At 42.4% G+C, this 14,844-nt stretch overlaps 1 protein-coding gene across 1 annotated transcript in view; it reads left to right on the forward strand.

Moving 5' to 3' along the window:
- tasp1 (taspase, threonine aspartase, 1) overlaps positions 1-4,616 on the forward strand; it is a 63,163-nt gene extending 58,547 nt beyond the window's left edge. The window contains exon 13 of the mRNA XM_042333289.1: positions 2,414-4,616. Coding sequence (XP_042189223.1) covers positions 2,414-2,506 — 93 coding nt within the window. The 3' untranslated portion in view covers positions 2,507-4,616. The remainder of the gene's footprint in view (positions 1-2,413) is intronic.
- Positions 4,617-14,844: the final 10,228 nt, after the last annotated feature.

Below are 14,844 nucleotides of genomic sequence, written 5' to 3' on the forward strand. Positions count from 1 at the left end.
TTATGAGTATTTTACCGTACGATTTTAATTAAGTGAAGTATATTCACTCGGAATATAAATCTTCTCAAGAATCAGTTTTTTTTTCTTCAAGTGGCGGAATGTACTTTATTTCCTTCCATCTTGAATTCTGTACTTGCTGTTTGCAGAGTGTTTCCTGCTTTAAATAGGATATTCTATCTGATTTACATGAAACTATGGAGTCCAGTAACTTGGTAGTTAGGGCACTCGCCTCTCAAGCAAGAGAACCCAGGTTCGATTTCCGGGCGGGCGAACAAAACCTTAAGCAAGTTTCCTTAGTCCACACACACCTAGCAGTAAGTAAGAACCCAGTTGTTTGTCAATTGGCGAATTGCTCTCCAGGGGTAATAATCCCTCCAAAAAAAAATTGGTCACTCAATCCATGATGTTTGTGGGACACTGCTGAGCACAATTGGCTGCCGCATTTTACCCACAAGTACACAGTCAATCCACTTTACAGTGTATTCTGTGAAGAGCTTTGAGATGTCTCAACAACATGATAAGGTGCTATATCAAATGCAAGGATTATTAGTAGAGGTAATTACATCACAACTGATTATGTGCTACAATGCTGTAAAGGCAGAATAGTTCTACATTATCCTTACTGCTATTGGAATTCTTATTTTAAAGAAATGTTATTTTCTATACTCTGATTTGCGATCTGGTGATCAAATGGCAGTAGTGGATGCTAACTTATGTGTATCAGAGTTTTACCCATACCAATTTTTTACATTTTAACAGCCTTATGTCAAATTAATTGCAGCTTGGGTCAACCTCTTTGCCCCCACATAAACACATGTTGATCATTTGCTGCCAATTAAGTATAAAATTTGTTGATTTTGTCTTAGACTTTGACTTGCAAGGTTTTAGTTGGTTAAGTCCAGTGCACCCTCAGGGTCCCCAAGCCTTTGCCAACCTACACCTAAATTCTTCTGGATTAGATAGGTATGGTACATCATTCTGGAGGAAAGAGGGTCCATAGTAGATAAATTAAATCATACGTACGGGGCAATACCATCATAATGCGTTGATTTGAGTCAGAGTGCTTCTGGTATAGTGCACAGTACACCCACACTATCAGTGGAACCCTGGAAAGATTTCTGCACGGCGATGTGTTTCCGTGTCAGTCAGATACTGGGAAGACCTAGACAAAATACACAACTATTCTCCTCTATGAACTTGTGAATGGCTTTTGTTTCATTAATGCAATAGCCCAAAATTCTTGGACCTCCAAGCAGCACTACCATCACAATATGTGGAAACGGTTGGCTATTACCCTGCTGTTTCTCCAGAAAAGTCGAGGACTGCCGAGCCTTGAAGGTCTTCATGGTCTTAACCTTAAGATGTTGGCTTAAAATTTTAAGTATGTGCCGGAATTTTAGAATATTCTAAAATTTAGTACGCCAATTTTTTTTTAACAACCGCAGAAAAAACAGCTTCTTAATCTTAAATTGTAAGAACATGGTCATCAGGCTAAGACCATGAGAATTTCACGAGAATTTCCTGTAAAGAATTTTCATTTACCATTCCCGAAGTAGGGTGCATGTGAAGATGGAGGGGGAAAATACCTAGGGGTTTAAAATGTGACATTCGCAAACAGGATATGTTGTGAATATCGGATTGCAAAATTCGTAGTGAAATGTGAATCCCAAGGCAGCAAGGCCTGAATATAAATCTTGGTGAACAGAAGGCCAGCGGGATATGATAACACTCAATCAGTTTGCCAGGCTTCTATTAATAATAATAATAATCCTTGCATTTGATATAGCGCCTTATCACAGCTTCGAGGCGTCTCAAAATGCTTCACAGAATATACTGTAAAGTGGGTTGACTGTATATTTTGTGGGCGAAATATGTGGACTTTACTGATTTAGGCTTCGTATTCCACAGTTTTTCAAAACACTCTTTCCGAAAAAATGCTGAGATTGCTAAGAGAAAGACTTGATATTTTGTCCACATTACCTGTAAAAATATGCTGCTTTACAACCAATTTATACTACTGTAATTGCAAGTCCACACATCCTTCTCTTTCCTACTGGCCAGTGGGAAAGGGGAAGGTGAGAATATTAAGGTAAAAATAAAAATAAAAGGTTGAATTCTGGAAATTAGAAATAAATACAGAAGATCTGGAAACGAATAAATGCTAATTGGTCTCTGAAAGATTAACATAGGAATGAAGGGAGGCTGGAAAAATTGAGAAAATTCATGACCATGGTAGTTAGTTGCAAATAGAAATAGTCTTGTTAGAATACAACACGTCTCTCACGTTTTTCTTGTTTATTTTTCACATTACTAATCAACTTATTGAGGATGTCTTTAATCCAATAAATCAACCTGCTCATTGTACAGCTATGTTTATCTGAAGCCTTGAAATGGTTAACATGTTTATCCACAGACTCACATTTCCAGACTTCCACCTGGAGCTGTGGCGGGGCAGTCACTGGCGATAGAAGGCGGTGTTTGTAGACTTCGCAGCTCCGTGAACTGACCCTGCTTGACTTGTTCAATTGACAACACACAGCCTCAGATGGACTATCAGCTATAATGCATTATATATCTTTTAATGTTGTAAAGAATTTTGAAAGTTTTAACTTTTGGGGTAATAAGAGTTGCACTTTGTACTTTATATACGCTGACTATACTAGTAAATGTTGCTTTTTTCCCCCCTCTGAGCACATTTCTGCTTCAACTGAAGATCAATACAGTTGACTTAAGTGTACGTCCTGTTTGGTCAGGAAATCTTATCCTTTTTGTGTTGAGCACCTCCCCCCTCCCTGTCAAATTGCTTATTGTGAAAGACAGACACCAAGCTGACTGGGTTTTTATAGTTACATGGCATTCCATATTTGTCATCTTAAGAAGTACAAGACTGTACGCTTTCTGTCTGCCACTAAATTTAATAGTTATTAGGTCTTATTTAGAGGTTCTATACTATTAGTTTCACGTGTAAGTAGATACTTAGTTAATACCACATGTACAGTCCTTAGTGTTGCTTGTGAATTTGAGATTTAATAGGATGCTTATTTTACATTTACAGTGGGAATTATAATGGATGTGGTGCTATGAACTATGATACATTAAATGATCCAAATGCAGAAATGTTAATGTTGCGCTATTAGTGCTGTCATGCAAGGCATGATCTGAATGCATTGCAATTGTGGCTGAAAATATGACAATTATAATCTGAGCAGAAATTATACAGTTAAGACATAAATAGTAAAATTACAGTTAATAAGGATGTGCAATGGGTGTAGATCGTAAATGTGTTTATTTTTATTTTAAATTGCATACAATTAACAAAAGTCAAAAGCCATTAGGTACACACTGAATCAAATTCACTGAACCATATTATCCTGTGAACAGCATCTCTTTCACATTTTCCTTGTTTGTTTTGTTTTATGAACGGTTGGCGTGTATGTTTGTGTATTTGCAGGGACTTGGTTATGCTGCTTTGGTCCACTTTAGATAGCTTTGAATAGGAGCACCTGATGTACTGGGTCTTTTCAGCCTGCACTGTTGGTTTATTTAGACATCCATTGTGTTTGTTGGGATGTTGCAATGTTCTACAGTAGAACCTCATTGTACGAGTAGCAAATGGGTTATTATAAACCTGTTTGTAGCCAACTTCTGCTGTTCTAACTAAAGCTCTCCAATAATCAGCATGAAGTGATAAGGACTTTGATAAGATGAACCACTGAACAGAAGAACAACTTTGTCAGTCTCCACAACCTTGTATTGGTAAGGTTTAGCCGTACTGTTATTTTTTACAACCAAGACAATCTTAAACATTTTGAATGTAGATCATATATTTTCAGGGACTATGGTTATGTAATTTAGTGGAACACCATTGATCTGATCTTTCAATTTCTGAAATCAAAGTGATACTAATGCATCCAGTCTGCCAGTTTTTTTTTCTCCAGTACCCATATGGATTTTTTTTATTTTTAAAGAATTATATAGTTGCTGCATTTACTCATTCATTAATACCCAAAACTGTCAGGTTTGTAAGTTACAAGTTGTGCCTCAAAACTGCATGCAAGACCATATGAAATGTTTTATAGTAAATTAACAGCTGAAGCTTGATCTAAATTACCAGTATATTATTGGTAGACTGTTGGGTGACATTTTAAATCACTGCAATACTTAAATTAGAAAGGACTTAAAAGGTCTTTAGTACTTCCTTAACCATAAAAAAACATCGACTGACTATTTTTCTTTTGCTATTATCAAAGTGGTTAAAGTGTTGTGTCTCCACTGCCTGCAAATTGAAAGCCTAATTTTGTGTGGTGGTGGGAAGCAGCAAGGAATTGAATCCTTGTTGACCATGGTTGTGGTTTGTAATTTTAGATCTTCTAGAACTACACTCGTTCCATGGTATTTTAAATCATGAAATTGCGGCGAGGGGAGTGACTTTGTACATGACTCTTAAAGATTTGATCTTAACAGAATTGATGTTGCATTGTATTGATTCCACTATATTATATAAACTACCAGGGCTATATGATGAGCTTGCAATGTTGCTTTTAGTTGATTATTACAAAATGTTATCCCAGTGTTTTTGTATTATATGCTTATAATAAAATCTTTGGGAAAGAAAATAGATTTTTGTCCATCAAGCGTGTGTGGAGAATTTAAAGTGAAAGGGCAGATCGAACTTTGAAACTTTGGTTCCCTCTATAATTGAAACTCTACAATTATGCAGCATTTAATTTACAAATATCACAAATTAGACACCTGTGTCAACCCTTGTTTCCAACCTTGGAAAGAAATTGTCTAGCAACTTAGTCATTTGGGGCAGTTTATTTATAAATGTAATGAGTGAAATTGGCAGGTTATACACATCTAAAGGGTCCTTTCCAACATAGTTTTCATGCCCAAGATCCAGCTGTTTTTGATCGTTTTGACAACGGTGCCTTAATGTCACTAGACATTACAGAAACTCTGAAGTGCATTGAGATGTTTAGAGGTAATAAGGCACTATATAAAACACAAAGATTATGTTATTTAAGTGATGTTAAGTGACGTTTAATTGAATTAATTTTATTTAAATGAAATTTCAACTGAAACTTGAGTGTGCGTGTCACCCTCAGATGTGAAGCAACTTTTGCACTGTTATTCGGAAGGAGATTCCTAGAGTCAGTGACATAGCTAGAGTCTCTGAGGTTCTGGAAGTAAAGCTGCCCGATATTTTTCTCAGAGAAGTTGGAGAAATCTCGTCTGCAAACAGGAAACAATCAACTGTCTGTTGCTGTATCAGGTGCTACCCGCAGGCAGCTCCCCAAATAAATGCCACCAAAGCTGTTCTAGGTATTCTGAGTGCTGGTTTTGATACTCAGTCTTCGATAGTGATGCTTGGAGAGCGAGGGAAGGCAGGTCTGTTAATTAGCTTAGTCGTACAATGGGATAATCTTTTAATGACTCATGAGGTATTAAAGTAATCCTTTAACAAGTCCATAAGGAATGATTGCTTCAATGTTCTACTCTTTCTCTTTAAAGATGCATGCTGGATTTGTAGGGAGACTCAAACAGCCAGAAACAATAAAAATGTCAATGCTGCTGTAAGATAAGGGACCAAGGATTTGGCCCAAGACATAATAAGAGTAAGAATCTTTGCATTTGATATAGCACCTTATTTCACTATCAAGGCGTCTAATAGTACTTCACAGGATGTACTATGGATTGCCTGTGTATTTTGGGGGCGAAACATGACAGCCAGTTTGTACACAGCAACGTCCCACAAATAGTCATGGGGTGAGTGACCAATTTTATTTAGGGGATTTGTTGGCCAAGACACCGGGAGAATTTTCCTTCTCATTTTAAATAGTGTCATTGGATCTTCAACGTCAGGCAGACAGGGCTTCGATTTAATGTCTCATCCAAAGCACAGACATGATTCATATGGAGTGAATTTCTTAAATGTAGTTAATTTACTTTTTTTAGATGGGCTAAAGCACCTTCTTCATTCAAACCTCTCGTAAACTTTTGAATAGGATGTTTAATGTCATTGAACAGGCAGGTGGGATCTCAGTTTAATGTCTCATCAGAAGGACAGCACCCCTGTCAATGCAGGACTCCCCCCACCCCAATACTGCACTGAAGCACCATACTGCACTGTAAACTGAAGGCCTGACTTTATTAAAAAAAGAGCACGATTTTCGACTCCCGTACCAAACTCTGTGAACCAATTACCCCCATTCTCGCCTGGCTCCACTGACTCCCCATACCTCAGAGGATAGTGTTTAAAATCCTCAATCTCACTTTGAAGGCCTTTGCTCCTCCCTACCTCTGCAACCTCTTAATACCATGCCAACCTTTCCGCTCCCTCTTCGGTGGACAAGGGCATGCTCCACGTCCCCGCCCTGCCCGCCCCACTATTGGCGGTCGGGCCTTAAGCTATTCTGCCCCCACCCTCTGGAACTCCATCCCCAAATCCCTCCACCTCGTCCCCTCCCTTGCCTCCTTCAAGGTCCATCTCAAGACTTTCCTCTTTGATGGTGCTGTCAGCCACACTCCCTCTACCCTCTACCCCTTTTGATTTCAACTCCCAGTTTGGGTGCATACCCTTAACTGTCCAGCGCCTTGGGACGTCCTTCCGATGTGAAAGTCGCTGTATAAATGTCATTTGCTGTTGTACATGGACTACAATAATTCAAAGAGTAGAAGACCATCAAATCACCTGAGCAGAGGTAAGCTTTTTTATGCAGCCAGAAATTTCCTGGTTTTCAAACGTGATTAAATCAGGGCTCCCAAATCTACAGTCAACCAGGCATTTTTATTCCCCTGCTTCTCTTTATATCTGACAAACAAATTGACAGATCAGGAAACTGACTTTTTTTTAACTACAGTGTACATTTCTTAGGGAGCAATTACTGTTGAGTCACCAATGCCTCAGAATCTGAATTCAAATGTATAATTCCCTTAAGATCACTAGGATAAGAGGAAAGCAATGTCAGAATAAGCGATGTTGATAGGCAGTTGATAGCTTGGCGCCAGAGAACCTTCAAGCAGATGTCTCTGTTTGCACTACCCTGACTCCTGCATCTAATCATGATGAATCCCTATTGACAGAGATACTAACCTGACTCCCATCTATATGCTCCAGCACGAGTGCACATTGGGTAAACTGGGTACAAAGCTTCCTGTTTGGCACCATCCTAAACTTGTTCGAGATCAAGCGAAGATCAAAGGCACTTCAGCCAAGTGGCACTTCAATAAATCACCTGAACCAGCTTTCATGTCGGTGTGGAAGTCAGCGGGGTATCTGACCACATCAAATGTACAGAAATACTCACTGATGCCCTTATGACCCCTTGCTCTTCTGATCCACATTCAGTGAACATGTGAATTGAATAGCAATATCTCAACTGATAATGCTAAACTTTGTGCTGAAATACAATGGGTTCAATGCTCTAACTTTTAACTGTACATGTTTACATTTATTTGAGAAATAAATTATTGTGGAGAGTTTCGACCAGTTTTGATCAACATCTACGACTTTATACAACGCTATTTTACATCATTAGGGTTAGTGCTCCAGCACTGTGACAGTTTAAGGCTCATCAATAAGTTGAAAGAAGATTAGGCTAAACAAAGAAAGAGTACAAATAGCCAATTCTAATTGATCCTCAAGTACTATGCAGAAAGAGTAGTCTTTGCTGGCCATTGGTGTTTCTAAAATAAATAATTTGTGTCCACTGTTGCAAAATAAAACAAAATAAATTTCTGTTACCCAGAGCAAAACATGGGTGTTTTGATGAGAAAATAGTCTTGCATTTTATATGCCTTTTTCATTGGGAGGATGTCTCAAAGATGTTTCAGTGTTTTTATTATAACAATTTAGTGACTATTTTGTAGGCAAATGCGGCAGCTAATTTGCGCAAAGCATTGCCCACAAAAGACCATGAAGCAAGTGGCCATCACTCACAATGCATGTGATTTCAAGCACCATTAATCTACAAGTTTCTTTTTAAATTGTACTTATAATACTGTAAGTCTGGTAAGAAAGCCGCAGACATGTCATAGTGTCTGTGATAGAGCCTGTTTCAGTTATAGTTTTATAAAAGGTAAAGAGCAATCAAGTAGGAAGATAGGAAGAAATTTTCTGTAGAGATGCCAATTTATAGCTTACGATGCTTTTTAAACCTAAAAATAACAATAAACAACGTCACTACTGTATTAATGTTTTTTTCTGTGCTAAGTAATGAAACAGATCTGCACTAAAATCATTGTGGCAGCTTGTTACACAGAGCAATGAGACATATCACTCGACTCCTGTTAACCTTGCGAGCCAAAACCCTAAGGAGTAGAGTTCTGGACAAGCAGCAGGAAGCTTACCAGACAGTGCTCTCAATCTCTCAATGGCAATGGTTTTCGCTATGCTCCAGCAGTACCCCAATGCATACTCTTAACTCAAGGAGTATGCGTTGGGGTCTCTAACTCTTTACTCTCTCCTAATACACTAAAACCCTCAGTTGGCCCATCCAATGGGAGGAGATCCAGTCCGACAAACCAGAATTACAATCCCGTTTCTGGCATTGTAATTGTTTTGAGTCCCGTGAGCAGAAGATAGCGAGTAATCTAGCTTCTGCTTGCGGCATTCAAACTGAGTCGAGGTTCTTATCCCTGGTCACTGAAGGACGATGAGACGGGAGTCTATACCTGGGTAGGCCTGCGGAATCTTTTTTAAAATTTATGTTTCAGGCCCGATCCAGACAGGTACGCATTCAGATACCCGGAGTCTGGTAAATTGGGGCTTACTGTAGATCTGAAATTGGGTAAGTGGGTTTGTTCCTCAGAGGAGAGAGTGCGTATTCCATTCCAGACGCAATTTCCATGCTTAGGTAACATACATATTGTGGAACCCTGTTTGGTTTCGATACTCTTAAGCACGGTGATGGGTTTCCACATATGTCAGATACGACAATAACAACAAATTTCATTTGGATAGAGCCTTTCATGTTGGGAGGATGTCCCAAGGCATTGGCCAAATGGCCAAGATACACCTGGCTGACCAAACAAATCCTCTGCACTTGCTTATATGATTCCTGACTGCCCTTTCACACCTGCTGCCCTTAGAGGAGACTGAGAGCAGATACTCCACCCACCCGCCTTCTCTTCGTTAGGGACAGAAAAAGAAGGGAAAACAAAAAAACCCTTAAAATTGGTGCTCCACCTCATGGCTGTTTGTGGGGCACTGCTGGTGCAGAAAGGTTACCAGGTGTGCTTGCTAAAACAGTCACTACACTTGACAGGAATTTGCTTTGAAAAGTTTCAACGTGATAAGGTGCTATGAAAACACAGGTTCTTTATTTTTCTTTTCAAATTAGACACCTGCTACTCTCTCACTGTATAATTTCTCAATTTTTTTTCCTCTCGCGAGTATCAAACGTTAAAGCCATTTTGCTCCATGAATGTAGTAGTCAGCGACTTAATCGCTAATCCAAAGTTATTCTTTGACTTCCTCTCTTTAAGTCCTCGCACAGATCCCATTTAAGAGAACAAAGCTGATAGGAAACTATTTTTGTATCTTTCACCAACTCATTGCCTCTTGTTTACATTAAGGATTTCAACGCTTTTCCAACCTCTGACAGTCTTTCCATTTTCACACTGATATCTATCTTGTTTCGATACATAATAATAAAGCATCTATTGGATATTTGCAGTATTAAATTTGAGGCTTGAAAATCTCTTAGTATTTATCCTGTTTGTAGACTCTGACAAGGCTGAGGTGAAGATTCCAAGACTGCAGTAATTGAGGCCAAAGTGATTTTTTCAGGTGTGTGGAAGCAGAAGGTAAAACAGCTTTAAAATATTCTGAAAACCACTTTGTGAAAAAAAACAGTAATTTAAGCCATGATTACAGTACTCGGCAAATATTTGTGAACACAATTTTGTCATACAATTTTGAAATTCTGTTAGTTATTCCTTGTTATTCCTAAATGAGAATAAACCAGAAAACAACAGAGTAAATTGTTTGAAATGTTGCTTTCATGCATTTTCAGTATACAATATATTCTGTAAAGCGCTATGAGACATCTCAATGACGTAATACGGTTCCATATCAAATGCAAGGATTATTATTATCAGATTGTGTCATGGGATCTTTAATTTCTGCCTGAATAGGTTTACCTCGTTTAATGTCTCATCAAAAGTGCGGGGCCTTTGGCAATATTCACTGGAGTATAAAGCCTAAAATTGAACTCAAAATCCTGATGTGGGTGTTGAACCCACATCTTGTAACTCAGAGGTGAGAGTGTTACTGACTGGAACCAGATTAATGTTAACACTAGCTGAATAAAAGCAGAACTTCAAATGGGTCTGGCACTTTTGTTTTCCCTTGGTATTTCTTTGATTTATCTGAGGCATTCTTTGTGTGATGGGAAGCCAGTGAAGTCGGGCGAAGATGGGGGTGATAGGGTCATGGAGCCTGGTGCAGGAGATGACATGGTCTGCAGAGGTCGGGATGATCTTCAGCCTATGGAGGGAGGAGTTGGGGAGGCTGACAAGCAAGGAGTTTGCATTGTCAAGCCTAGATGTTATGAATGCGCATATGTGGGGTAGAAAGGATAATTGAGGGTCAAACAAGATGCCAAGGTTCTGGACTGGCTTAGTAAGGTGGAGTGTGTAACCATGGATGATGATGCTATCAGCACCTGAGGTGTGGAGGCACTGAAGGGAGCTAATCAGGAGAGCCTCGGTCTTGTTGACGTTCAACTGTTAGTTCTCATCCAGGACTTGATGTCTGACAGATATTCAGTCAGGACAACAGTGGTCCTGGAGTCAAAGGTGGAGGCAGTGAGATAGAGTTGGGTGTCATCCGCATACATGTGGAAGTTGACCCCATGTCTGCGGATGATGTCAACAAGAGGGAGCATATAGATATTGAAGAGGAGGGGACGTTCCACAGAGCCCTGTGGAACTCTGCACGAGACGGTGTGCGGGCGAGAGGAGAAACCATTTGTGGAGATGAAGTAGAGGCGGTGTGAGAGGACAGAGCCATGACCATCTGAACCAGTCAAGGACAGAGCCATGACGGTTGAGGTGAGAGGAGAGGCATTGGATGAGGATAGAGTGGTCAATGGTGTCGAAGGTTGGAGATGGGGCAGTAGTTTGAGAGGAGAGATGGGTCCAAGGAGGGTTTTTTAAGGATAGGAGTGATGATGGATGTTTTTAAAGGGATGGGAACAGTTCCAGTGGACAGGGAGAGGTTTATGATGTCTGTGAGTAGAGGGGCGAGGAGGTGGAGTTGAGAGGTAAGGAGAGGGGAAGGAATGGGCTCAAGGAAGCAGGTGGTCGGTTTCATGGCGGTTATAGTGGTGGTGAGAGGGGAGTGGGAGACAGGTTCAAAGGTGTGGAGGGAGGGATGGGTAGGGGCTGGGGTGAGAGGGGAAGATGGGGAGGGTGTAGTAGATGGAAGGGCAGAGGCAGCTGAGTGGATCCCCTCAACTTTGGATTTGAGGAAGTCCAGCATCCCCTCGCAGTTGGCATTGGAGGTGAGGATGGGCAAGGTGTGAGAGGGTGGCAGAGGAGCCGGTTGGTGATGGAGAAGAAGAGCTTCGGGTTGTCCTTGGCCTCCAAAATTGTCTTGGAGTAGAACGACGATTTAATGGAGGCGAGGGCAGAGCGGTAGGATTTGATAAGATCCAGTTATATCTGCCAATGGACTGTTAAGTTTGATTTAAGCCAAGTGAGTTCAGCGGCATGCAACTGTGCTTTGAGGGAGCGGAGGTGGCTGGTGTACCATGGTGATTTACCTGAATAGGAGGTGATTCTGGAAGAGAAGGGAGCAAGGGAATCGAGAGTGGACGAGAGGGAGCTGTGGAGAAGAGGAACTGAGAAGGATAGGTCTTTGTGGGAGGAAGCCCAGAGGGGAAGGAATTCAGATGACTCCAAAGCAGCCGAGTGGGGGTGGGGGGGGGGGAGATTTTTTTTCCAGGGACGGTAGGAGAGGGGAGGTGGGTTGGGTGGCGGTGGGGAGAAGCATTGAGAAGTTAAGGGAGATGAAGTGATGGTCCTAGATCGCTTTATCAATGATGGTGAGGTCTGAGATGGTGAAGCCCTGTGTGATCATCAGGTCGAGGGGGTGACCGTGGATGTGGGTAACGGAGTGGATGTGGAGAGAGAGGTTGAGGGAGGAGATAAGGGAGAAGAAGTCAGCAGGGGTAGAGCAGGAGGAGGTGAAGTGAAGGTTGAAGTCGCCGAGGATGAGGAGCAGAGGGAGAGGGAAGTTAGAAGGGTGGAGATGTCGGAGAGAATGGTGGGGAAGTGCCTGGTGGGGGCGATAGATAAGGAGAATTTTGAGGGAAAGGTTGGAGGGGTGATGAAGGGTAAGGTGCTCAAAGGAGGGGAGGATTCCAGAGGAGTAATGGGATAGGCCAAGCGGGGGCCGGGAGCTGAGAGCCACACCGCCACCACAGCGGTTAGGTTGTGGGGTATGATGGAAGGTGTAGTTGGGTGGTGTGGCCTCTGTCAGGGACAAGGTGTCACCTGGAGTGACCCAGGTTTCAGTGAGAGTGAGAATGTCGATGTTTTCATCGACAATAAGGTCTTGGATGTTGAGAGTTTCATTGGAGAGGGAGCGGACATTTTGTAGGCCAATGCGGAGTGGACAGTTGGTGCCAGAATGTGGGGGGTGTGGCAGGGGGAGAAGTGACAGGAAGGGTGGGGATGTGGATGAGGGAGGAGAGATTGATCCACATGGTCAGGGACCGAGGGGCCTTGCGGCTGCAGAGTGGCTGCTGTTGGACAGCCAGAGGCATCTGCCACGGTGGGCCCGACGGAGGATTCGCAGGCTGGAGCAGAGGTAGGTTGTGGGACAGTCGAGAAGGGATAGGGGTTGGAAGAGATGTTGCACTTGCCAACAACAACAACAAAATTACATTTATAGAGCGCCTTTCACGTCGAGAGGAAGTCCCACAGCGTTGAATGGTCAGGTGTTGGGGCCCGAGCATGGGGGAGGGGTGAGGAAAGGCAGAGAGGTGGGAGGGCGACCAAAGGCACGATCAAAGAGAAAGAGGCAAGGGAGGAAGCGAGGCGAAGGGACCGTGGGATGGAGTTCCAGATTGTGGGGCCAGAGAGGCTAAAAGCCCGGCCGCCGATGTTAGGGCGGGTTGGGAGGGAGACCGGAGCCCGCTGAATGGAGGGAGTGGGCAGGTTGGTAGGGAGTCAGCAAGTCAGAGAGGTAGGAGGGGGCAAGGCCATGGATGAGGAAAGTGAGGACGAGGATCTTGAACTCGATCCTGTGGGGGATGGGGAGCCAGTGGAGTCGTTGACGTGACAAATCCGTGGGTGAGGGTTTCGGCAGCCTGAGGGGTGAGGCAGTGGTGGAGTCTGGCAATGTTGCGGAGGTGGTGGTAGGTAGTGCCGATCATGGCACAGATGTGGGGGAGAAAGGACAGTTCAGGGTCAAACAAGACACCCAGGTTCCTGACTGGCTTAGTGAGGTTGAGTGTGCAGCCGTGGAGGCTGATGCTGCCAGGGTCCAAGGTGTGGAGGCGCTAGCGCGGGTCTCGGTCTTGCTGACGTTGAGTTGGAGAAAGTTGTCCCTCGTCCAGGACCTGATGTCAGACAAGCAGGACGCCAGTAGTCCTGGAGTTGAGGGTGGAGGCAGGAAGATTGCGTGTTTTATGTTTACCAGGTCCTATGGAGCCATCTAATTAACAGTGGCAGTTAACTAAATATCTCTGTGGCATTATGGCCAGACATCTCCTGAAGTATGCACCACCTCCCTCAAAACATCACGGGGTAAACAAATCACGGTCAAATTTGGCCTGTGACAGAAAAGCATCCCCACCCTGAAGATGCAGTTAAGACTCATTCAAACACACAGCGTGACACTAAGCAAGGCCTTGCTACAACAGCTTGTACTTCTATAGCGATCCTCACACAGAATAGCATCTCAAAGCGCTTGATAGTGGCAGAGTACGACACTGAGCTTGGGGTGGGATGTAAGCACAGTCAGAGAATAAGTCGCAACCTGAAGATGGGGAAAGAGGGGGAAAGGCGGTGGGATTGAGGGCGAGTGTTAAAGAGATTGAGGGAGAGTGTTAATACTGTATTAGAAGAAGTTTAAAAAAAGAAATATCTGTAATCCTTGCATTTGATATAGCACCTTATCATGCCATCGAAACACCTCAAAATGCTTTGCCAAATTTGCTGTATATTGTGGTAGGTGACTTGTATTGTAGGCAAACTAGCTTTCACTGCACATTGATGATGCAGAATGAGCCATTCTGATTATTCTTCATCACGGAAAAGATGCTACCAGCCACTTGTGCCTCGCAAATAGGCAAAAGCTCCAAGGGCACTTCAAAGCATCAAATGAGATATTAAACCGAGGTCCCGTCTGCCTGTTCAGCTGGACATTAAAGATCCCATGGTACTATTCAAAAAGAGAAGGGACTTTCTCCGGGTATCTTGGCCATCAATCCCCCATAATAAAATTGGTCACTCACTTCATGGCTGTTTATGGGACGTTTCTGTGCACGAGGTGGCTGCCATATTTCATCCACAAAATGCACAGTTAAATCACTTTACAATATATGCTGTGAAGCCTTTGAGAGATCTTTATGATGTGATAATATTAAGCACTCTGGGACGCTGCCCGGCGTGGAGGGTGCTTTATATGTGCAAGTTGTTGTTGTTGATAAGGCACTATCAAATGCAAGGATTATTATTATCTCAATTAAAGGGCAATTGTGTCTTCTTTTCAGAAATCTAGCCATTGATAATTTGATTCCCAAATGAATCATTCTAACACGTCAGTTTCATTTGTGGGAGGTTCTTGTAGGATCTATTGGCTTCTCAATATGAAATAAGAATCCTTAC

The sequence above is a fragment of the Callorhinchus milii genome, unplaced genomic scaffold, assembly GCF_018977255.1.
Source record: "Callorhinchus milii isolate IMCB2004 unplaced genomic scaffold, IMCB_Cmil_1.0 Scaffold3, whole genome shotgun sequence".
Taxonomy (NCBI): Eukaryota; Metazoa; Chordata; class Chondrichthyes; order Chimaeriformes; family Callorhinchidae; genus Callorhinchus; species Callorhinchus milii.